The sequence below is a fragment of the Petaurus breviceps genome, unplaced genomic scaffold, assembly GCF_028583685.1.
Source record: "Petaurus breviceps papuanus isolate PSGF00001 unplaced genomic scaffold, PetGlider_PUasm1.0 90762, whole genome shotgun sequence".
NCBI classification, from domain to species: Eukaryota; Metazoa; Chordata; class Mammalia; order Diprotodontia; family Petauridae; genus Petaurus; species Petaurus breviceps.
In genome coordinates, this window is record NW_027187339.1 from 384492 (window position 1) to 411400 (window position 26909).

Genomic DNA, 26909 nt, shown 5'->3' on the forward strand with positions numbered 1-26909 from the left:
ATGAGATTAGACCACAGCTTCCAAATAAAACCCAACACAGAGATAGGAGCAGCGGCCCATGCATGGAATTTATTGTGTGCTACTGTTTATAAAATATTCAAATAGTCCTGCACATGCATAATATTTCCAACTTAGACAGGAGACCATACAGGGTGCACTTTCTGGCAAACAAAACAAGAGACGGCTCCGCTGCCTGGAGTTCTGAGCTGTGTTCCAGGGCATGAGGTCACCAAAGTAAAGGGAGATACCAGCTAGAGCGGCAATCTAGACAGACCAATAATTGTGAAAAACTAGCACATGGTTCCATTTATTTTTAACCAAGCAGTCCTGTAACTATCAAAATAAAAACTTCAACATGCAGTTTTGACTTTATGCTTCCACGAATGTCTGAATGGTTGAGCTGAACCATAGCTTCTATGCAGCATTTGTATAAACAAAAACACTTCCAGGACATTTTCCATTTCCTTTATAAGAATCCATAAAAATTATAGAAAGCCAACAACCCTGCTGGCTACTGAAGTAATTTGAATACTCACAATAAACTAAAAGTCCCCATAACATCTAGGCAACCTATACATGTCGTACCTGTACATCATAGGCCTATATATTAAATATTTGCAAAATGAAAACATGCATACACAAAATACAATGTCAAGTTTTACAGACATGATCTTAAGTAAAATTTACTTTGACAACGTACAAGCTTTTTTTAAAGATACCTTAAATGAGCAATTCTGTAACTTTATGCACTTTTGAAATTTAGAAGTTTTCTTCTTAAATCCCAAGGGTACAAATCTCAAAAGATTTGGGCAAAAAAGATTCTAATTGAGTTTTTGGATCTGTGATCAAGTAACAAAGTTCTGCCTTGAGATAAAATATGTATTCATAATCAAAAACTAACCTATAATACAGAATTAGTGAAGACTGTAGACCTGAGGTCAGCACTTTGAACATTTGCCAACTGGGTTTTTTTTTTGGTATTTTCCCCATGATTCAAAAATACAACTTTGTAACCTCAGAATTGTATTTTAAGACCATTCTAATATAACCTTTAAAGACAGTTTACGAAACCAAAATCCATGAATAAATAGCATTTAGGATTGTGTCTGAAGTCTTGATTGGAAAAAAATCTAGTTCTATGGGGGGAGGGAGGAATTCTCATTTGTAAACTTAAATGTGTGAATCACAAGCATAAATGGAGGTCAAGATGCTCTCCACAGAAAACAGCCCCCAGACCCCTTGCTTTCTACTCCCCACCTTGGCTCGGCTGCCAGCAATGAAACCTCATCAACAGTAAAGCACGTCCCAGGGCCCTCAAGCCTCCTTCTGGGGAGGGAATTGGGGTCTCAAAAGCACAATGGTTTCTCCAAAGGGGCCGGTGCCATTTACAGTCAGCTTAGCTGATCCCCCTGGCTCCTTGGGTGTCCTGTCCATCTGGGGCCCGAGATGCGAGAGTCCCCGGGAAGCTGTGGGTCACTGGGCACTGTGGTTGCCAGTCCCGTGGTTCTCAGCGGCATGTGCGGTGTTCAGAGAATTGAAACCATCTTGCTGCACAGCGTCTTTCCGGGGTGGCATTCTCTCATTGATCCTATCCAAACCTTTTGCTTCTTCAAAACTGCAGATTCTATGTGGTGGAGAGAATCCTCGTATTGCTTAACAAAATGCAAATTTGATAAGTCAGTAATAGGAAAAAAAAGTCTAATTTCAAAAAATAACAATAAATGATTTTTTTCTTAAAGATAAAAAGTTAGCCAAAGGAGCAATCATGGCTATAAGCAGCACAAAAAACTTCTAAGTTGAATTTTCCCCCTAAAATGTTAAATGACAAACATGATTTAAATTATTTGAAAATAAATAGTAGAGCATTATGGATGGAAAGTATTAGCACAGCCTTAAAAACTGAAATAAGAAAACAAAACCCAATCCCGTAAAAAACCAACCAATGGTAGCAAGTTGACCTCGGCCTGACCTCTTTGCAACCCTGTAATCCCCACTAAGGCAGTGGTAAAGGTGGGCATCGGGGCACTGAGGGACCACAAGGTTTCTCCTCGGCTGCCTCACAAATCTGCACCAGAAACACGAGGGGAAGAGAGAATCAAGTGGAACAAACTAAGATTGACTAGCCAAGAGCTCCTGAGGAGGCCTGGGCACCACCACCCTCTTACCATCTGTGTGAAGTGAACAAGGTGGTAAATGTCCCCATGAGTTTGGAGCAGAGGATGGCTGATGCCCAAAGTGTTTAGTCTCACACTACAGGAGAAGACTCCTCACTGTAACATCCATTCACCAAGTGTTATGCAGAAACCCTCAACTGAGGTCTCTGGCAATCCTTCTCCAACTGCTATGGTTTTTCACTCACTTCATCAAGAAAGGTGCATCTCCCAATCAAACATGCACGAGAAAGATTCCCACACTGTGGGTGTAAACAAGCTGTTTCATACGTGCAATCCCTGGGGCTCAGAATCTGTGCACCATGTATCAAACATACGGCTGGGGCAGCGACATAGTCAGCAATGTGCACTATCAGAGGTCAACACATAAAATACATAAACAGGAATCATATAAGCAGACTACAGCCCAAACTGTGGTGGGAAAAAATATGACAATTCTTGCATATTTGGGTGCATTATGGAAAATGGCAAAAAACAAACCCACACCCATATCTAGAGTCACTGCACTAAAAGAAATCAGAATAGAGCAAAAACATGCAAAACATGAAGTGAATCACTATTTGTGGGGTAAGTTTAGACATCTCCATTAAAATAAGCAACCAAAGACACTGCGAGATAAACTTTAGCATGCGATATGCTAATAAAACAAAGTTAAATGCTGATGGCACTTTGTATTAGAAAAATATGTGAAAAAAAGAAAAAAACTTCCCATGTCCTATCACTATGAACCATAGTCTTTGCGGGGGGGAAAAGGAATGTTATGGGTAAATATGATGAGTCAGTGAGTCTGATTCATCTTGGACTGTGCAAGCTGAGAGTGAGTCCCCCCCAGGACATTTCTGAAGCCCACCCACACCACAGATCTCTGCCCAGCGCAAGGACTCCGATCGTACCTTTTTCAGCCTCAATTGCCTCAACTGTGGCTGTACAGAAGTGAGCAGAGGCATGCAAAATGAACGAGAGAGATGAGAAGGGTCATATCGTACAGCAGAAAAGGCAATGATCAACTTAAAATATCACAGTACCCCAGGCTACATCATTCATTGTTTAACAAAAAAGCTGTGCCCTCATCCAGGGGAGAGCTCCACCCCAACCCCCCAGTTCCTGACACAACACAATTACACACAGCACTATGACAACAATGATCAGGGCACAGAAGAGACGGATTCATTCCTTTACGCAGACAGCTCAGCACCTGCCCCAGCTCACTCCAATGTTAAGTGTGCATTTAGGATCCAGTATTCCAATGATTCAAGAATTTTACAGCATATCTAATATGTTCTAGGCATCACAGTCTCAGGAAAATCCTCTAAAGAGAGATGCTAAAACAGGATTTAACAGCAAATTAAAACTGTTGCTTCCTGGTCCCTTTCCTTCACACATACATGAAACTCTACTCTTCACTGACTGGTTTTTCTCAGCATTTAAATTCAAAGGGGATAGGGTGAGGCAGGTAATAATGGTATAAATTACAAAATCCAAGGAGGCTATGGTTTTAGGATTTAGAACTGAAAAATTAATAAGCATCCATGGGTATAACTTGAACACTAAGAATGGTTCCTTTTCTTTATTAGAAAGGTAGAAAGGTGCTCTCTTTTATAATGCCAAAGGTACAAAGATCTAGAGACTAATGCTTGAGGCCAAGTTCCCACTGGTCTCCTATAACCTTAGGTAAAGGTTACTGAGCAGGTACTCCACTGCTCTAACTAGAATGAAATGGGGGATATACTGAAAATGCCCTTGTAACCTGTCCCAACAATGAGCCATACATGGCATGTGTGCACCCTATGCATGTATTCCTGAATGAGAGGCAGAACTGGAAGAGGTCACTGGCTCATTTAGAGAGCATCCAGGGTGTTTAGGTATTTCTTGTCAAGGATTCTTCCGTTCACTTCTGTCCTGGAACCCTATCAATAAAATGCTCTCCAATGAAGAGAGCGCTAGCTAATCATTGTCATGGCTAAGTAGCATTCCCCTGCCTGCTCTCCACTTCCATCAGAGAGGACACAGCCCAGTTCAGATGTGACAATCGTCTGTCTTACCACTAGAGTTACTTCTACAATAAGGGTGATGGAAGTGTTCTTGAGGGGACAACTTAACTGTAAACATCTTCTAAGAATGGTGGCAAATTTAACTTAAAGCAGTTATAAGGGCAAGAGAACCAAGGAATCTTAAAAAATTCAATGAGACTGGGAAAGAGAAAAAGAAAGCATCTGAAAGGAAATTTGATGAACACTGAACAAAGGAGTAGTTAATTTTCCTTAATTGATAAAATACATTACTAACCAAAGCAGACATACATGTAATATCCACTGTATACTTCACAGCTTAAAAATATAGTGCTGCACAATTAGAAAACGCCCCTGCAATATGCCCAAACAAGAAGCCATTAGGTAAAGCAGCCACCTCTATCAGTTCACCACTGGCATGCTCACTCATCAAAACAAAGGTAAGTATCATTACAATTTTAAAGAAATCTAATAGGAAAAAGTGAATTTTTACAATAATTCTGGGTTATGGTTTTTTTTTTTTGAAAGAGCCTGTATTTGAAATTATTCCTTTTGAGAACAGGGGTGGTTTAAAGTTAATCAGTTCATTGCTTACAGAGACACGGTAATTTATTTTTACTACAATAATTAAGGTAGTACTTTGGGGACCAGCTTCTATAGCATTATAGTCAATAGTAAGAAGTTCACTAATAAAGTTGACAAAATATCTTAAAATGTGGTAACACATGCTTCCTTAAACCTTATAGACTTAAAAAAATGATTTATGTTAAACTACTTTCCAGGGTCAGTCTATATTCCTGGCTGTCTTTTGAGGTCTGCAAGTGCTTCTAAATACTTTCTGGAAAATTCCATGGATACCATATTTAAATCTGCACACCATAACAAACAGGTTGCTTATTAGAGAGATGATAATTTGAAGCATAAACAACAAACTGAACAGAATATCACTTGATAACTGATAAACTCTTCCAAAGATGGTTTGTTTCCTGACAATTACCAAGAACATACTGACAAGAATACACTAATGCTTGAACTGTGTGTCTCAAATGGCACACCGAATGACCAGGAAGAATATGACATTATTAAAGTATTTATGGCCACAACTTCAAGACAGATATCCTGGTGAAGGCAGCATTTTATTGTGTAGTTCAGCAAATTTATTATTAGTACTGCTACATTTCCTTGACTAAAATGCAAAAAAAGTATGGAACTTATCATATTTCAATGAAGTCATATATTTTGTACAAAGGATTTTAAATAATATGATGTTAAGGTTACAGAAATTAAATAGACCAAAATGGTAAAATAATCTAAAAATAATTTATATGTGGCTTTTAGAGGTATTTTCATATTTGTATTTGCATATAAGAATATTTTGTGTTCCAGGAAATCACTTCAACAGAACACTGAAGCCACAATATCAAGGTAACACCTCTGAGGAACTTGGCTTGTTCCACCTGTACTCATGGGTCAATTTTTCCACCTAATCCAATCCATGCTGAGATTAAACAGTCCATTAGGAAAAGGGATTCCTTGCTGCTTTCTCTCAAACTTCTACAATGAGGGAAATGTTTTCAGAAGATATCCCTAGGCTACAGAGACACAGTAAACTCAGAATAAATAGAGCTGCCAAAAAAGTATGTAAATAAGTAGAACAGGGTGGACAATTGCAAATAAGTCTGAATGCAAGATGTGCTGAGGATAAATTAGAAAAACTGATAAGCTATCTAACGGTAACTGACTAGTGGTAGTGATCTAACTAAGCAGGCAGCTTAACCTCCTCTCTGTTCAGTTTTATTAATCTGAACTCTTGGATGGAATAATATTATAAAAAATTCAAGGTATCATGCTATCATTTCTATTTAAGCTTTTCTTGGGAATGGGAAGTTTTGGTGACTCTTCATCTCCTGCTTCATTTGTTTAATGTTAATAACACCTTTAACAAAACCATTCAAGCCAATTTTCTCCTCTTATAATTAATTACATTGCAGCCAGAGAAAACTGAAGGGCATAGCCTGGAAGAAAATTACAGCAGAATTCCTAAATATCAGAGCAAGAGAGAGAGAGAGAAAGCAAGGGAGAAAGCGAGGGAGACAGAGAGGGAGAGAGAGAGAGAGGGAGAGGGAGAGAGAGGGGGAGGGAGAGAGAGAGAGAGAGAGAAAGAGAGAGAGAGAGAGGGAGGGAGGGAGAGGAGGAGAGTGAGAGAGAGATCTTGATAGAAACCTATCTCATGATAATTTAAACTGGAATTGTGGAAATATGCTTTTCAAAGCTTTGATGGAGTTCTCATACACATCATTGATTATTGTAGACAAAACAATCACATACAAAATAGGACATGTACGAGTTACAAGTAAAAAATTATTTGTCCAAATAACAAATGTCTCTCTGAAATGCTATCACTTAAATTTTATGGTGAATAAAACGGAATTGTGAAAATTCAACCAAATCGAAATTTTAAGTTTAAAAATAAAATTTCTTCCTATATCACTCTCCTAAAATCATTAAGCTTTATTACACATACAAAAAAGGAGCTGTTCTCATTAAGAATAAGTAACAAATCAGAGGTGCTGCATTGCTTAGCAGAACAATGACCCTTAGAGGGTTATTGTCAGTGGGGGCTGCAAAAGAAGTAAAATCAGCTCCTATCCACATCACCTTTTTTTCCCCCACTGTTCAACTAGAGGACTGAAACCTGGACTTTGGTCACTGAAGAAATTCTGCAACATGCACATCCACTCTCTCCCTGTTTTATCTGTGACAAATTTTCTAAAAAAAAAAAAAATGTTTACACAAACTCAAGAAAATTAATTTTGTTACAAAATATTCAATGAGCCAGATTACAGGAATGCTTTATGTAGAATTCTTTTTATTTTCATGCAAAAATATAGGCACACTTAATAAACACCCTTTCAATTTTGACTTACAGGATTTAAGTTCAACCCCTTTATTCTCCACTTATAACAATGATTTAATATCTGCTCAATTACATAATTGTTCAGAATGCACAGAGTGCAGCAGCAAATGCAGCCAACCTTAAAACAAGGTGCTACAAAGTTGCTTCTACATAAGAGAAAGACAAGTGTCTGATAGAGTAGTTTTTAATTTAACATACTTATACAGACATACAGCTATACCTAGAGAAAGACAGACAGATTTAAGAAAGCAGCTACATCTGCAGAGGAAGGAAACAGCATGTTACAGAGACGATCAATTATACATAGAACATTTGACAAACACCACAGAAAACAAACTTTGGCATCATTTACCAGAGTACAAAACCTTGCACAAATCTGTCGGCAAATGAAGTGCATAGTAATGTTCTGGGGCCCAGAGCAGACTGTTAACACTAAAATTAAATATCTGAAATTTCCCAAATGGAAAATAAGCACAATCTAATACAATTACATAAATGAAAAGCAAACAACAAAAAACTGGGAATCACATTATTTCCATTTTTTCATTCTGAATGTTTCTGATTCACACGCTTAAAAGTGGGAGCTTTTAATAGCAAGGGCTGAAATTTTAATAATGCATTTAAATAAATGAATAAATAAATAAATAATTACATTTGACTTCCCAGACATAATGAATGACGAGCTAGCCCCACATCCTCTACTGAAAATTTGAGGAAGTGCCCATTGTTTTTCTGTGAAATAACTAGACTGTCAAGTGTCTGCCCTGATCAAGTATTGATCAGAAACTGCCTAACATGGCACCCTGCCCATGTCAGCTACTGAGACAGGAACTGAAAAGCAGAAGAAACTCCCTGCATGCATTATATGTAGTGCTAGCCCAAGAGTGAGGGGCGCCCCAGTCCATCTGAGGCACAGCTAGGTGCATAGCATCATTACCACTTTGCAGGGTCTGTCGTCCTCCAGCCAACACTCCACTAGGCAACATCCCTGTGGGAGTCAGGCCCTTGAGTGTCAGCACACTTTCACTCTCCTCCCTGGAGAAAAAAAAAAGACAACAAATGTCACAAACATTCACTAAAAATGTCTGTTAGAATGCTGTCTTAGGGACCAGGACCAGAAATAGCCCCTGCTTTAATAATTACATGTCTAGTTATTGTTTACAATGGTAGTTTACCAACATTTTTTTGAAAACATACTGCTCAGTATTTTTTACTTATGTATAAATTATATATGTGCTAATGGACTAATAATTATTTTATTACCAAACTTATATAGAAAGACATTTTAAGAGAATAAAAAGATGAAATTATATTTGATCCTAGAGTTAACAGGGACCCAATGGAGTTTCCTGCATGAGGAAGCAAAACGGTCTGGCTAACACTTTAGGAAAATCCCTGTGGCAGCTCTGCCTCGGAGGATGGACTGGAGAACTGAGAAACTGAAGGCAGAGAGCACTATTCAGAGGCTACTGCTAGAGTCCACTCAAGAAGGGGCCTGAACTAGCATTGGCTGTATCAACAGAAAAGGGAACAGATGTTAGCGGTGTTGTAGAGGGAGGAAAGATGAGAGGTGGTTAACTATTGGATACTTTAGTCGAGAGATAGTAAAGAATCAGAGATGACAGCAAGGTTGTTCCCAAAATGAGCTGGACAATGACAATCACTGTGACTGGAGGGATGGGGGTATCAAGTTTGGAAGAAGAGTGGATCTTCAGGGTAAGATAATGTGGTAAGATCTATGATGTATAGATTGCAACTCATCCTTTCATCTACCCAAAACAAACACCCTCTTGTCAAAGAGTACCTGCTACAAACACCAGGTGATATGGGGATAGCCCTGGGGAGTGTCCTGGAGGGCAAGAGGAGAATTTTCCCAATGGCACCCAATCAACTGTTGGTATGGGTACCCAAGAAGCTGTTAGGTTACAAATGCCCTGAGGGGCTAACCTCTAGCTGAAAAAGAGGGGGAGGAGGTTGGGAAGGAAGTGCTGGAGGCAGCTAGATGGGGCAGTGTATAAAGCACAGAGTCTAGAGTAAGGAAAACCTGAATTCAATCCAATCTCAGATACTTTTTAGCTGTATTACTTTGAACTAGTCCCTTAACTACTTGTTTACACTGGTTTGCTCATCTGAAAAATGGAAATAATAATAGCACCCAGTTTGTCATGAGGATATAATGAGATATTTGTAAATTGTTTTGCAAACCTTCAAGTGCAAAGTAAATGCTAGTTATTATTATGCCCGGGGGACAAATTCAGGTGTAGTTTTGTTAGAAACCCACTCCACAACTGGCCACCAATGAGAGGGTGGGATGAAACTCATTTTGTTAACCCTCAGAAAAGAATCATACCTGTTGGGGTCAGGACACAGTTTCTCAGGGAGTCCCACAACCATTCTGAAAATCACTCAATCAAAACATTATCCTTAATGCCTAATGCAAAATTCTCTTCGATAGATGAATTGCTGGGTGGATCGTGTAAATAGCTATGCAGAAGTAGGTAAATTAGCTAGGCAAAGTTTGCTCAACAATTCGATGTCTGTAATTCCAGTCAGTGACTACAGAGGAGTATACAATATAACCTGAGAATAACCTAAGAGAGAGACTTCCCTTACCACATTTCTCTATTTCCACAGTGATTGTTACGTTACAAGGTGATTAGAGTTTTAGAGGGGATCAAGGGGAACACAAAAGCAAAGTCAGACATTAAAGGGGTGTAAGGAGATATTGTCACTAACTCAGTGATTCCAAATATCCTTGCCTTGGCAAGAGCAAGCAAAGGGCATAAAATGAGTGAGTTCCTATTATCTCTACAACCACAGCTTCTCTAGAATACTTGGGCTTAAAAAGGGTCTAACCTAAAGTTTCAACCTCGGGGCGGCTAGGTGGCGCAGTGAATAGAGCACCGGCCCTGGAGTCTGGAGGACCTGAGTTCAAATCCAACCTCAGACACTTAACACAAAAACTAGCTGTGTGACCTTGGGCAAGTCACTTAGCCCCAATTGCCCTCCAAAAAGCAAAAAAAAAAAAAAGTGATACGAAAGTTTCAAACTCTCAGAATTTTCTCCCATACATACCAGGTGAATAAAAATTTCCTTTGGTCCCTATGAAGTGGCAACAATTTTACTGCCCGTATTAAGAAGTATTAAGAATAACATATACCGTGTTTCCCCGATAATAAGACCTATCCCGAAAATAAGCCCTCCCCTTACTGTGTAAGATTCCTCTAAAATAAGCCCTCCCCCGAAAATAAGCCCTATTGAGATTGCTACTATAGTGAAGGTGATCCCCTGCGCTACACACTACCTTACGGTACCCTCTGTATGCACCGTCCCCCCCCCCCCGGGTGAAACGCACGCCGCGCTCCGAGCTGCATCCAATCAGAGCTGCAGCAGTGAGCGCGTCATCCTGTTCTTCCCCAGTGATTTGCTTATTGAATAAAGGTACGTTTTTTTGTTCACATTTACCTGTTTATTAAAATTGCTGTCAATGTTCATTAAAATAAGCCCTCCCCTGAAAATAAGCCCTCTGGTGTTTTTCTGTCCAAAAAAATTAATAAGACAGTGTCTTATTATCGGGGAAACACGGTAGCGAAATTAGAGTGATCAAGCTTTGCCTCTATGGGTATGGAATAGTACATATGTCAGACTTTATTCATATGTTGGTTAGTTTCACAGAACTGTTTTTCCTCCTTTTTCATTCTTTGTTATAAAGAATGGATCTGCGAAAGGAGAATGGGGGAGAGGTATAATGGAAAATATAGGTGATGTTAAAATAAAAGATCAGTAAAAACTTATCCTTAAAAAAAAAAAACATGCACAGTAACCAACACTGTCATCTAACCATCTCCCTGATTAACATAAATTGCTGATGCTCACTAGTTCTGAGTAGCTCTCAGGGGACAAACACATCATTCTTAACTTTCATAAAAAATAAATAGTATGGAGTCAAAAGAAAAAGTAAAATTAGTACTGAAATCTGCATTCCCCAATATCAAGATAGGTTTCCTCTGGATCTTCTTCACAGTATGCTGTGATCCTCCCAGTGCTTTAACAGTGAGTGAGGTAAGGAATAGGAAGTCAGCTTCCCACAGCTGCCAAGTGAGGGCGAAGCTGTGATACAATAGACACATTATGTAGAGCAAAACTGGAAAGCCGTCCCATATCCTAATGGGTGACAATGACTGACACATGAGGCACCTTCACAGAATTCACCAGGATGCCACAGATGAACGATTTTCATTTCCAGAACCTCACAGCTCAGTTCAAAAACATGATCTCTATCATCCTGCTTAACACATGAAAACATTATTTTCTTGACAGAAGAATGTTAGTGCATTGTTGCTAGATGGCAAGTACAACACAAATTGTATCCTAGAGTGGAGCAAAATGATTGATGCAAATAAATAATAAAACGCATCATTACCTGAGAACAGAGAAGACTCTCGCCATCTTGCCAATTGCTCGAATTTTGTTTCGGATAATTTCTTTCCGTGCGGCTGCTGATCCTACTTTCAATGGAATAAAAAAAAAGGGGGGGGAGCGGTTCAAGTTTGGAATATCTTCATGCACTAATACTATTATCCTGTTTTACACACACACCTGTATCTGTACCAAGGCCCCAAACACCTGCGGCCACACAGAAAACTTGCTGATCTTATATTGGAAAGATTCTCTCTCAAAACTTGGCTCAATACCAATATAATGCTAAATTCTGATTAACAATAGAAAACTTAATCCACAAACTTGCTTGCTTGCACACTACTGAGTGATTAGTAAAAAAGCCAATTAATAATTATTCACAAATGGGAAAGTCCATCCCAATCCAAAGCATTTTGTCAAATTAGTGGCCAAGAAAGAATCAGCAATTATTTTTCAGAATTTACTGCTTCTTCCTCATAGAAGCCTATAACACACAAGCTGGAATTATTAAAGCCTCCCCATCACACCATGACAGCAACGGACTTTTTATTTTATATTGGTCTAAATAACCATGCTATAAAAATCATTTCATAGAAGTTTCCTAATTAGAGTGTCTATATCAACCCAACAGACTGGACTATCCCTCTGAGGTCCTGGAAAAAAGTGCAAACTTTGTCTACATCTCTAAGTATTATGTGAAGGTAGTTACAAGAAAGACTGCCATCGATGACATTTTGCTTCATTTCCTAAAAGCCAACTGTGTTTCCTATTTCACTGTGGTCAAAAGAGATTATAAAGACTCCTTAGCTCCTCAGCTGGAGGAACCTCAGAAGTCATGCATTTCTACCCCAACCTCTAAACAATGCTATAACTGGCCCAGATCCAACAAAATGAGGGGAGTGGGCCTTTTCTCTACTAGATTGTAGGTTCCATGAGGGCAGGAATCCTGTCTTACCTAAACTCTATACATCCACCAGCATCTAGCACAATGCTCTGCACACAGTAGGTATTTAATAAATGTTTGCTCAAGCAAAGTAACCACAGGCACTCTGGCCTCAGGAGTATGGCTCCTGAAAGCTGTGCTTCACCTTTATTGGGAAAAAAAGAAAGAAAGAAAGAAAGAATGGCTTGGAAAGGTTTAAGAGGCAAAGCCAGTTGAGCTCTGTAGGCTTTGAGAATATTGAGTGACCTAGTCTTCTGTGCTAGAGTGCTTTGCTGTAAAATTGAGCAGCCTACAAACACATGTAAATTAAGATGACAACTAGACAAATGGAAACCATTTCAAGGTAACTGAAAAAGAAATTCAATTTCCAAGATGAAAACAAGAGACACGGTCTGTAGAGTACAGATTCTACAACACAATTCTATAATGTTTATGAAGCTCCAGAGACCATATTATTATAACATTGAATGTGCTTCTTCTACGACTATAACACAGGTTTTCCCCAAAACAAACAAAAGCCCCCACAAATATATTAACTAGAATCATATAAAATCAAGACTAATGAGTATTTTATAGATATGAAAAAAAAATCACTAATAATATTAGAATCACCAAATGTTAAAGATGGAAGTAACCTTAAGACATCCCAGATTTTATAGATAAGGAACTAGAGGTAGAGAGGTTGTGATTTGTCCAAGGTTACACTGTAAGTCACTTTCTTTTCTACTGAACTGACAGTTTATGAGAAAAACAGAGAAAAAAATAATTTTATAGTTAGACTTTGAAGAAGCTATAGACAAGGTGAAATCATAAACCTTACTGTACATTTTGGTAAAGTCAAACAAAATGTAAACTGTAGCTAATTTTAATTTTTAAAATCACTGAAATAAAAACACTATACTTTAACAAACCAGGATTTTGGAACAATCTATGAACACATCATGCACAATATTAAAGTAAATAATCACAGTAAAATTATTTTAAGGAACAAGACAGTCGACTGAACACACCCTAATCATGCAGGCAGAAATACAAAGTATTACAAATAGGTAAAAGAATGAAATCTAAAGACGAGAGGAATGAAAAAGGGAGAAATATTTCCATGCACAGAAAGACAGACATCTTGGAATATGACTTCCAAAACAAAAAAAAAATTTTTTAAGTTAGGTAAATTTAAGCTAAATTTTCAATGTCCAATGAGAATCATTCTAGATAAGCATAACTCTCTAACATGTGCTAACTTAAAGGAATGAAACAATTTATGAAGTCATATTTCAAAACAATGTAACTCTGTCTGGTCTGTACCTTTTTTATTGCCATATATGAGTCGTTCTTCAGATGGAGAGTCCAGAAAAAAGGAAGTGAATGATGGAGAAAAAGATGGTTGAGACAAATAAAAAGATAGATATTTAACTTGGCAGTGGTACTGAAGAATGAATGTGGGAAGAAAGGGAAGAAAATGAAAGCCCTCACATTTGAAAAAGGTAGTACTATAGAAACTAGTGAAAAAAAGGGAGATGCCACTGGGAAAACTCTCAAGTAAAGAAGATAATTTTAAGGAGATAGGTTCAGAATATGACTCATAATAGTATTTGATGAAAATAGAAATAACTAACGGACAGGAGAAACACGTGGAAACACATAAGACTTCTAAAGACTGTGCCACAAACAATTGCACACGTCTATTATGACATGCCTAAGAAAATGTGTCACCCAATTGAAGTGTGTTTTAAGTAAAAGGTAATGACACAAATGAAATACGAGCTCATGTGGTTCTGGAAGATCACTAACACTTGCAAGATGGAATCTTAATTCCATGTTGTGTGCAGAGAAGGTGCTTTATTGGACCACACCTTAGTAGTAAATTTTCCCTATTTCCAATAAAAGAAAAGCAGAAAAGTATATCATATGAACATCTAAGGTACAACACTTCTTGCGTCAGAATTATACTAATTCTATACAGACTAAGGAGCAACAGTGTGTGTGTGCTTTCTGCTCTCAACCTAGCTGAGGAGCTTTTGGAAGTGTCTTGTTGAAAAATAGCATCAGACATAAAAAATACTAAAGAATGAAAAAAGAGAATATCAGCAGTTCTTATATTCTATACCCTAATCCATATATTCGTAATTATAAAGAATTCAGAACTGGAAAGGATCTTGTAGATTGTTAAGCTAAACACCCTCACTTTACAGATGAGGAAATAGTTAAGCTAATTTCCTACTGTTAGAGAAAATATAAGCAGCAAACCAGGATTTGAGCCCAGTTTCTCTGATTTCAAATCCAAATCTCTTTTCATGACACTATTATACATTTCAATAATATAACAAAGTTTTAAACTAGTTAAACTATACCCCCAATTTCCCATGTTAATTTTTTTTGCTTCTTGTACTTTAAAAAAAAGTCCAAATACCAGGAGGACAAAATATATACCTTTCTCTTTTTGTGATAAAAATGGCTCAACTTAAAAGATGTTAAATCTATCAACTTCACCTGATTTATATCTGCAGGCTGTATGTCTTTCTTGAAAAGATGATGTACTAAGGGAATCATCATTGTAAAATACAAATCCCACCAAAGAGAATTAAAACTAACAATTTCTGTGGCAAAGAACCTCATTTAACAACCTTACACATTCTTCTTGTATATGTTATCAAAATGATACTAAATTTGCAGTTGGGCTTTAAGAACTCCTTTTTTTCCTGAAGCTAGAGATTTGTCTTCCTGGTTTCTCACTGCTTTCATCAATGTTACCACCCCCTTATTGCTATTTAATTTCTTCCCTCATACGTCTTGTTTTTCAACCTTGCTCCAATGCTAGGAAGTCTAGAAATTAAGTTTATGGGATACAGGATAAGTCAATAGTTGTGAGAGGGAATGACAAATATCTCATCCTGTTGGCACACTTTACCTCAAATCCTAAACCACCACAGAAGGGTGAATGAGAAAAAGAAGGTGATCAGGAAGAGAAAAGGAAGAAATTGAGGAATGGGAAAGAGAAGGAAATAAGGAGAAAAACCTGGACTGACCAAGTACTCATTATTCCCCTCTAGCCCCCATTCTCTCATTGTCCCCCAAGAGCCTCCCTGATCCTTACTCTGTTCTTGGAATCAAAGCCCACGTTTCCCCTCAATATTTACACCAGCCTAAACCCCTAGAGCTAGGGTTAGTCACTTCTACTGCTTGGCAGTCAGAGATGGGCCATCTGACTCCTGCTGAAGAGTTGCAACATGGGGGAGTCACTTCTGACATTCAAAGTTAGCGCTCTAAATATATTTTCCCATAGAAACACTGGTATAATTATGCTTTAAATAGTCATTATGACCAAGATGTATTTCTCCCTGGAATATAAGAATGGCAATGATAAAAGAAAGAATTTCAACACCATTCATATCAATAGGAAAAATACAAACGTAATAAAATTTAAAAGATGCCATGAAGACAGTTTAGCAGATTTTATCATTTATTTATGATTAAAATTCTGAGGAAAAAAAAGGTATAGGTGGTTCCTTTCTTAATATGATATACAGCATATCCAAAATTAAGGGCTGAAATTATACTCAAATGCAGAAACATTAGAATCATTCCCATTAAAAACAGGATCAAGACCAGAAAGGTCTCTGTCATAAATGCTATTTGTAACTAGAAATGTTATTTTTAAAAACCAACACTATTATAAATAAATAAAATAAAGGGTGTTCCAAAAGTCTTAGTGTAGTTTTAGGCTTTATAGCTTAAAATTGCACTAAGACTTTTGGAACATTCTGTGTATAGGGAAGGAATTAGAAATAAAACTTTTTTATAAATATCTCAACATAGACAAAAATGAAATTTACTTCTATGTATTAGTCCAACCATTAAAAGACAATGAAAAAAGAAATTCAGTTTACAGACACAAAAGAGAATATTAAGTACTTGGGTATTCCCTTAACTTGGGGCTTAAAAAAGGGAACTTATGAAACATTAATGGTAAAAAAATTAGAGTCAACATAGCTTAGTGGATGGATGATAGCATCAGAAGGAGGAAAACTTGGGTTCAAGTCCCTCTTCTGACCCAATTTTTTGGCTATGGTATTCTGAGAAAGATATAACCTCTACATGCCTCAGACAACTAACTATCTAGAACTATAAATTAGAGAACACTTACTGAAATGCATTGACAGAAGTTAATTCCTCATTAGATTCTCCCTTCACCAATGTAATCACAGATCCAGACCAAAAACAAAAAGGGGATAATCAATAAAAGAGCTGAATAAATAGAAAAATACATCTTGCCACTGGATGGGAAGATTTTAAGTACTACCACTAACCACCACAGGGGCAGCTAGGTGGCACAGTGAGTAGAGCACCAGCCCTGGAGTCAGGAGGACCTGAGCTCAAATCTGGCCTCAGACACTTAACACTTACTAGCCGTGTGACCTTGGGCAAGTCAATTAACCCCAATTGCCCTGCCTTCCCCCCTCCAAAAAAAAAAAAAAAGCAAAAAAAAACCAACCCACTAGAAATCCTTTTGGGAAACAGGTTGAAGCATAAATGATAACTCTAAATGTTATAGCACTTCTTAATACATAAATTTAACAATACTAACTTAAACCCCTATGGTACAGTTTATAGAATTTTGCGGCCAGGTAGCACAGCGAGTAAGAGCACCGGCCCCCAGAGTCAGGATGACCTGGGATCGAATCCAGGCTCAGACACTTAGCACACACCCAGAAACACCTGGCCGTGTAACCTTGAGCAAGTTACTTAACCCCAATTGCTTAAAAAAAAAAAAAGTAAAATTTAACTGGATTAACAAGTAGGCAGAACAAAGAGCTACAGAACTAAGAACTCACATCTGTTCCCCCAGCACATTGTCAATGGATCTGAAAGATTTTGTATTTATTTTCTTTTTACTTATCTGCATACATATCATTTTTCTCCTCAATAGAACATAGGCTCCTTATGAGCAGGGACATTTGATTTTTGTCTTTACATTCTCAGTATTCAGCACAGTGCAGGCACATAGTAGATGTCTACTAAATTCTTGCTGAATGGAATTAAAATTACATCAAACAAGGGTATAGCGAACCCACTGGATTTCAAAACTTTTTTTATTATTACAATTATCAAAAATGCGTAGCATTAAGACCCAAAAAACTAAACCATACAAAATTTCTCAGAAATAGTTTAAATATTAAAAGAAGTTAAAATTTGATGGACTAGAAATAACAGAAAATATGGGAATACATAACAAATAGTATAGGAAAATAGGCTAAAACTATGGTGAAGGGAATAAATTTTGATTCACATCATACAATGTCAGAAATTCTAAACAAGCTAAAGAAGCAATCTTAAAAATATTTTTTCAAAAAATAAATGTATCTAACAGCTCTGTAGGAATAACAAATTTATTCCTATCAAATAGAGGGCATTAACAGTGATGATGGCTATATTAAAACAAACTGAAATGAATTTTAGCACAATGAAATGAATACAAATATTCTTTAGGCAGGCAGTTACTCAAAGAGTAGCTATCTTCCCATATTTGAAAAAAGGTTAAAAAAGGGGAAAATGTGCATGTGCAACGATAAAAGCATATTATAAAAAATGTATAAAAAACTAACAACTACATGAAAACCAGATAGATTTTCCAATTAGATGAGTCAATATAAAGAAATTAACAATCTACACACTAATAGAAACAGGTAATTTAAAAATAGTTCATACTTTCTATCTAAGAAATACATAAAAATTATAAAACTAATGTTAACTATGAGTAAACATTACTGATGATACTCAAATTGGTCCAATTATTCTGGAAAGCAATCTGAAAACATAACAAGAGCTGCAACTATGTTCATAATCTCTTCCTATTTGTCTCTCTGGGATTTTCTCCTTATGAAGTTAAAAACAAAATTCACCACCTATCTGTATAAACATAATCATAGCAGCACAATTTTTAAGAGTGAAAAAAAAAAAAACTGGAAAGCACCCAAATACTCAATGCTAGGGGAATGGTTAAGAAAAAACTACAGCCTATAACATGATGGAATACCATGTATCTATTAAAAAGGCCAGGTATGGGAGCGGCTAGGTGGCACAGTGAAGAGAGCAGCAGCCCTGGAGTCAGGAGGACCTGAATTCAAATCCGGCCTCAGACACTTGACACACTTACTAGCTGTGTGACCTTGGGCAAGCTACTTAACCCCAACTGCCCTACCCTCTCCCCTCCAAAAAGGAAAGAAAAAAAGGCCAGGTATGGGACAGCTAGGTGGTACAGCAAATATATCACCAGGTCCTGGAGTCAGGAAGACCCAAATTCAAATTAAGCCTCAGATACTTGTTAGCTATGTGACCTTGGGCAAGTCACTTAAGCCTTAGTTCCTAGGGGGGAAAAAAAAGGTCAGGTATGCTCTACTAATAAATGCATCTGTTTATGAATATTACTTTACTACTTCAAGGAACTATGGTTTCTTCAGTGTGGTTACTCTCTCTCTACTAACTGAAACCCCACCTTTTTGTGGGTATTCTCCAAGCATTTCTGTGGCCAAAAAAAAAAAGAAAGCTCCATCCAACCTGGTGAAGATCCTCTCCAAACAGGGAGTCTTCAAAGGAAAAAAAATTATATATGTTATATATGTAAATGTCCAAAATTTTTCCAATTATATAGAAACTATTCAAACTTGCATTCTAGGCGGAAACGAATGATGTAAATCAGAAGTTAATGAAGCATTAAAAAAATAAAAAAAAACTTGCATTCTATTGGGATAAAGCTCAAAATGTCAAAAAATGAAAATAACTTAATGTTTATATTTAATTCACAAATTAAATGTTGATTTTTTAAAAATAAAACAAAATTAAGTAATTAGCATGATTAGTCACCTGGGTTTAAACAGATGTTTATGGCAAATCTAGGACTTTAATCACCATTATTTTAGTCACTGTCACTAAAAATGCATTGTTTCTAGGGAAAATGTGTTTAGAGTCCAACTACCAAACAAAAAGTGAACTTGTAGAATGTAATGAATTTCTAGATTGAGGGCTGTTTATGCTGGCTTTTAGAAGAAGCAGTGAAGAGGTAGAATTTTGATGCGTTAGAAGCACTACACACTGGGGGAAGCAGGAAGTATATTATCAACCTTCCATTCCTTTGGTTTCCTTCTTTCTAGAGTTCTCCTAGGACATCAACCTTTCCATCTTCCCTTCCTTTCACACTTACTCTTCCAAATCTCATCACCTTTACCATACCTCCCTAAAAATATAAGTAAAAACACTTTAAATCCACAAAAAAGAAAAAACCTATTTGTTCTGTCTTTCTAGGAGCACAAATTCTCTGAGGGCGATGACTATTTTTGCAACAAACTTTTTGTAGAACCTGGGTAGTAAAAGTAGTAAAAATAACGTTCATACCGTCAAACTGATCTTCACCTTCGGTCATTAGTTCATCATCAGAGCAAATACTCAGAACATTTACCAACATCTCTGTCACTAAAAAAAAGGAACAAATTACATATTAGCTGATTTACACATATTGTGTTAAGTATTTATAAATGGTAAATTAATTTTCCAAATAAGATGACTCTACTGTTTTCTAATTATCCAAACAAATGCTTTTTGGATATATTAATTACTTTTTCAATATTCCAAAAGTATCCATTAAACCAACACATCACTGTTACAGTTAATACAGGATCCAAAAACAATGAACCACAGAGCAGTGAGTGGAAAGAGTCCTAGATATGAGAATCACAGGCCTGAACCCAAATCCCAACTCATCATTGATCATATGTGTGACCCGAGCCAAATCCCGTAACTGCTCCGGGCCTCAGTTTTCTAATATACAAAGGGGAGGGGCTGGACTAGAACTTTGGGTCGAGACCCCATACAGGACAGTTTAAAAAGCCCTAGACAAGATGACTTCTATGAACCCTTCCAGTTTATGTCTATCAGCCAATCAACAAGAACAATTCATTAAGTGCCTACCTATGTGCTATGTACTGGAAATAAAGAAAAAAATTGTTCTCAAGCAGTTTATATTGTACTGGGAGTATATATGTCCATAAAAATGTATATGCCAAAAAAAATTCAAGGCAATTTTCCAAAGGAAGGTAGGGAGCTGGGGGGAATGAGGAAGATCTCCTACAGAAGGGAGGGCCTGATGGGAATCTTGAAGGACAAGTGATTCTAAGCAGCAAATTAAGTGTGTTTCAAATCTGTGAAACAGCTAGAGCAAAGACACAGAGATGAGAGGCACAGTGAGGTAAGGAACAGTAAAAAGCCCACACTGGCTAAACCATCAAATATGAGAAAGGGAGAAATGTTTTAAGTCTAGAAAGGTAGGTTGAGCTCAGACAACTTGTGAAGGGCTTTAAAGAGCAAACAAAGGAATTTATATCTGCTCCTAGGGGAAAAAGAGAGCTACTGGAATTTACAGAGTATGGAAATGACATTATTAAACCTTATTATTAAAATTAAACATTATTAAAACAACATTGTCAGTTATATGCAGGATGGATTAGAGAGGGGAGAAAAGAGGCAATAAGACCAACTAGGAAGTGATCACTGCAAATATCCAGGTACGAGCTTATAAAGGGTGGTGGCTGTAGGAAGAAAGAGAAGGGGCTGGATATAAGGCAGAAATGAATGGATAAGTGGAATGAGGGAAAATGAGGAATTAAGGCTAACACCAAAATTGCAAATCTAGAAGACTCAGATTACAAAATCTGGGAGGAACTAAAACTAACTCAAGAATACAAATGAAAAATAGTTTAACATTTGGGAGAAGTAAGTGACATAAAAAGAAGAAACGTAGTAGTAGATCTTGACAAATATTAGGAAGGGTTTTAAAGAGGGAGAAAAAACAATGAAGAATAACAGAGTCTGGAAAAGCTCAGTGCCCCATATAGAACTGATTCTTAAACTCTTATGAAAAAATTCTATAAAAATTCCCACAGAAAAGTGAGTATATGGGAGCTGACTATGCAAAGCACCTAGCAAACCTTAATGCACTACATAACTGTCAGCTGATATTACTGTAAACACAAAGCTTCTGGTGCTTACAGCACAACAGATCCTACACCAATGGGACCTCACAACCACTAGAAATCACGAAGATGTTTTGGGCTGTCTTCTGTGAGGTCCCTTGAGACCCAATCACCATTCATTTATCCACTCACATGCCCAACACCATCCCTCTTCAAGAGTGAGAGCCCTCAAAGGAAATAGTGCTTCCCCTGTCAAATACAATTCCTTCGAATCTTGCCCCAGACACCTATTAGTTAAATGACTTGAGCAGGTGCCACTGGTCAATCATCTAAATCCTCTTTCCATGCTTGTTTTTTTATCTGCAAAAGAGGGGTCTCACTTGATGACCTTTAAGGGCTATACCTTCTAGCTTTAAATCTATGATGCTATGAAACTCACACTCCTTCCATTTCCTTGCACTTATGGTAACCTGGATCTCCCCACAAGACACTGCCTCCCTGGCCACATTCTCACCAGAATACGGGTACTCTTCTCCCATGCCCCAAACACACTGGTCAGAAGAAACTGCTCCTCACTGTCAATTCCAGACATTATCACTTAGCAACAACCTCTTCTCCTTTGAGGTTCACGAAGTTTATCTTTATCACCCTATTCAGATCCTAGATATAGTTCTCTACCAGCCCAGATCATTCTTAATCCTTTCTTAAGGAGTTCAGCACCTGGCACTCTAACCCCATCCTCATACTTGGGGACTACAATAAACACATGGATTTCCCTTCAAATGCAAGTTTATCAACTTCTTTAGTACTCCCCACCCCAAAACTGTACCTTCACTCTACTTCAGCCACACATAGGAATGAGGATACCTATGTCTTCACCATCACCCAAAACTGTTCTATCTCCATAATTGAGAACTTTGAAATTCCTGATGACTTATCCTTCCAACTTGTCCTGTCTGACCACTAAACCTATTATGCTTCTTTGCTGAAAACTCAAGTCATCTTACCCCTCCCTGTTTTCCTAAAACATCTCTCCCCTCTAGCCTTACAGACAACCAGTTCAATAATATATCCCAACTCTGATTACTCTCATTATTCACCTTCTATTTCCACTTGCCTGCTACTGAAGGAAATTTGAAAAGTGTACTAACTAGAACCACTACAAATTTATGTTAACAAATCTCAACTGAGAACTAAGTCAAATTTACAAGAATACAAGACTTTGGGGCGGCCAGGTAGCACAGCGAGTAAGAGCACCGGCTCCAGTGTCAGAACGACCTGGAGATCGAATCCCGGGCTCAGACACTCAGCACCACACCCAGAAATAACTGGCCGTGTAACCTTGAGCAAGTTACTTAACCCTGATTGCTTAAAAAAAAAAAAAAGAATACAAGACTTTCCCTAACTGATAAATGGTCAAAGGATATGAACAGGCAGTTTTCAAAGGAAGAAATTAAAGATATCTATTATCATACGAAAAAATGTTCTAAATCACTACTGAATAGAGAAATGCAAATCAAAACAACTCTTAGGTACTACATCTCACCAGCTAACATGACAAAACAGGAAAATGATAAATGCTGAAGATGTGGGAATACTGGAACACTAATGCATTGTTGGTGGAGTTGTGAACTGATTCAACCATTCTGGAGAACAATTTGGAACTATGCCCAAAAGGCTATAAAAATGTGAACACCCTTTGACCCAGCAATACCACTTCTAGGGCTGTATCCCAAAGAGATCATACAAGTGGGAAAAGGACCCATATGTACAAAAATATTTATAGCAGCTCTTTTTGTGGTGGCAGAGAACTGGAAATCAAGGGGATGCCCATCAATTGGGGAAAGGCTAAACAAGTTGTGGTATATGAATGTTAACGGAATACTATTTCGTGCTATAAGACATGAGGAGCAGACGGACTTCATGATAACCTGAAGAGACTTCCACAAACTGATGCTGAGTGAGGGGAGCACAACCAGGAGAGCACATGGGATCTGTGACGACTGACTTTGCTAGACTGGGCTCCTCTGAGCAATGCAGGGCTATAAGACAACTCCAAAGGACTCATGATGGAAAGGGGCTAGCTACATCCAGAGAAAGAACTGCAGAGTCTGAATGCAGATTCAAGCAAACTACTTGCTGGTTCTCTTGTTTTCTTTTGTTCCTTCCTTCTTGCTGTCCATTCCACTGGATATAATCCTTATTTACAACTTGACTAATATTTAATGTAGAACCTATATTGAATTGCATGCCGCCATGGGTGGGGCAGAAGGAGGAAAAAAATTGGAACTCAAAAGCTTGGGGAACTGAATGTTGTAAACTAAAAGCAAACTGATTAATTAATTAACTTAAAAAACCAAAACCAAAACCAAATCTCAGCTGGACCTTTAGTACTACTCAGTAATGTTTCTATTACTCCCTGAATGACTATTGTATTTCACATAATGACTGATCCCCCAGACACCAATCCTCCCACCTCACTCTCATTAGAGGACCTCCTCTCCTACCATATTGAGAGAGACTATCCATTGTAAGCTCAGTCATATTCTTTATATCTTAAAATCTCTCTATATTGTCCACTATTCTGTCTTTCCATGTGCTATACTCTGACAAAGACTAGTTCCTTTTCCTTCCCAAAGTGAAGTCCTCTACTTTTACCCTTAATTTCTACCCCATATTTGATGTACCCTGAGGTCTTAGAGTCATAGTTTTAGGGAAAATCATCTTGTCCAATTCCCTCATTTTATATATGAGGAAACTAAGGTCTGGAAAAGTTGACTCACCAGGGTAACAGAAGGAAGGTGGCAATATAGACTTTAAAAAGTTATTCTATCAGCAGACCCAATGCTATATGTACTATACTACGATGCCATGTGGTAGAGTAGCAAATTAAAAGGCTTTTGTCTTTTCATGGATACTAGTGGAAGACTCATGCTATCATCCTTCATTCTCATTAAATGGAATAGCTTATCTCTTTTACTGCTTATACATCTCTTTAATGATGTCTTTTATGCCACTTCTTGAGTACAGGATATAGGTGACAATATGATGCAACCCCCACTAAGTGCCTTTCCATTACTCTCTGAGCCACCTACGATCTTCATTCTTCTGAAATCAATATGTCATCACCAACAGAACACTGGAGTTTCAAAAAACAGGCAATGCTGCTTGTCTTATCCCTCCAATTCAAGTGGGGCCACCTGCAGTGATTATCCAAGATTCCTAAGTCAGTGTGCTGTCCACTGAAATGTATGACATAATTTGTAAACTATATACATTATTCATCCACTTAATGTTTGCTGTGTGGGCTTTTAAGTCAATTCTTTACATTTACTACCACTCAATGTAATCATCAAAATGTCACAAACAAAAAAAGCAGAGAGAGAAACCTTACTGTTCGTTTTAGATGGAAGACAGAATCTTTTTCCATCTGAACTATGTATAAGGCAACTTGTACAACACCGGAAAATACTTTTGGCAAACATGTCTACCTGTTTTATAATAGAAGTTCAGTAAAATTATCTGTGTGGTTACCTCTTTCAAGAAATTTTGTGTAATCTTAACATGCATATGTATGGGGAAAACTATACATGGGGAAATATATATTCATGGAAGAAAATTTCTTGGAGTAAAGCCTTTAAGGCTATATGTGATAGGCTTAAGGTATAAAATGTGATTTTCAGAAGACTGATGGCAAAACACTACACCTTCAAAAAAGAAGCAGGTGGTAGAAGAGGTGCAGAATATGGCACATATTTTCAGACATACTCAATGTGCTCATGTGTTTTACCTTGGTTGTACTTCTTTGTTACAAAGTAAAGTTCTATTGTAGAGGTGGGGAGAGTCATTCATTAACATAGCTATATAACAAAAGTATGTCAAATCTCAAAGTCTGAAGATTTGAGATCAAATCATGGATTTAATAATTCTTAATTGTATGTCTATGGGTCAAGTCCATTCACTTGAGTCTCAATAATCTCATCTATGAAATGGGGATAGCAATACTTGTACTATATCTCATAACACTGTTGTAAGGAAAACACTGTAACTTTTAAATGGTTAAAAAAGTAAATCTGAGTTATCAATATATTAGCAAGTATATCTGTGCAAGCCACAAGCAATAACCACAGAGGAATCTTGTATATCTCTTCAATCAATTATGAATTATGAATAGAAAGATATGAACTGTTGATTTGGAACTATACCCAAAGGGCTATAAAACTGCATATCCTTTGATCCGGCAAAACCAGTCCTAGATCTATATACCAAAGAGATTTTTTAAAAAATGGAAAAAGACGCATTTGTACAAAAATGTTTATAGTAGCTCTTTTTATGGTGGCAAAGTATTGGAGATTCTTTGAGAGGATGCTCATCAGTTGTGGTATAACTGTAATGGAATACTATGCTATGAGAAATGACGAACAGGGTGATTTCAGAAAAACCTGGACAGACTTATATGAACTGATGCAAAGTGAAGTGAGGAGAATCAGGAGAACAGTGTACACAGTAACAGCAATGCTGTTCAATGATCCTTCAAGAATGACTTATTCTCAGCAAAACATCGATCCAAGACAATTCCAAAGGATTCACGAGGAAAAGTGCTCTCCACCTCCAGAGAAAATTTGAATGCAGATCACAGTATACTATTTTCACTTTCTGTATTTTTTGTGTGTCTTTTTTTCCCCTTTGGGTCTATGTCTTCTTTCACAACATGACTAATGTGGTAGTATGTTTTGCATGATTGAATATGTATAACCCATATCAAATTACTTACTGCCTCAGGGAGGGTGGAGGTGAGGGAGAGAGAAATTTTGGAACTCAAAAAATTTTTAAATGAATGTTCAAAATTGTCTTTACAAGTAACTGGGGGAAAACAAAATATTATTTAAAAAAAGATATGGTCTACTGTATAAAATTGCCTAGATAACAGCGTCAAACTCAACTAGAAACAGATTCCTACTGAATTTAAAAAAAACACAAATTAACATTATCAGCATTGCACTGTATTTTTATTTATTTTGCTAAACATTTTCCATTACATTTTAATCTGGTTCAGGTTCCAGGAGTTTGACACCTCTAGCCTATGAGACTTCTGGAAAGATGGTGGAATAATCTACAGCAACTAAGTACAGATCCCCTGCACCACCATATCAAAAGGATGACAAATGCACCAATTTTTTTTTTCTTTTTGGAGGGCAACTGGGGTTAAGTGACTTGCCTGAAGTCACATGACTGGTAAGTGTGTCAAGTGTCTGAAACTGGATTTGAACTCAGGTCCTCCTGACTCCATGGCTGGTGCTCTATTCACTGCACCACCTAGCCGCTCCCAAATAAATTTTGTTTTAAAAATGTTTAACAAGAATTTATTAGCTGCCTATTTTTTTTTTTTTTGCTTTTTGGAGGGCAATCAGGGTTAAGTGACTTGCCCAAGGTCACACAGCTAGTTTTTGTGTTAAGCATCTAAGGCTGGATTTGAACTCAGGTCCT

The 26909-nt window shown here is 37.4% G+C and overlaps 1 protein-coding gene across 5 annotated transcripts in view; it reads right to left on the reverse strand.

The window, feature by feature from the left end:
- Window positions 1-43: 43 nt before the first annotated feature.
- The window catches only part of PPP3CB (protein phosphatase 3 catalytic subunit beta), a 50274-nt gene continuing 23408 nt past the window's right edge, over window positions 44-26909 (reverse strand). For 2 of the 5 annotated variants that reach the window (XM_069068220.1, XM_069068225.1), the window contains exons 10-15: window positions 19849-19926; window positions 13765-13791; window positions 11521-11602; window positions 8035-8132; window positions 3065-3094; window positions 44-1652 (exon numbers count right to left, since the gene is read on the reverse strand). In XM_069068220.1, the coding sequence (XP_068924321.1) occupies window positions 1474-1652; window positions 3065-3094; window positions 8035-8132; window positions 11521-11602; window positions 13765-13791; window positions 19849-19926 (494 nt within the window). In that variant the 3' untranslated portion in view covers window positions 44-1473. The remainder of the gene's footprint in view (window positions 1653-3064; window positions 3095-8034; window positions 8133-11520; window positions 11603-13764; window positions 13792-19848; window positions 19927-26909) is intronic. The other 3 variants (XM_069068221.1, XM_069068222.1, XM_069068223.1) reach the window with 3 other exon arrangements.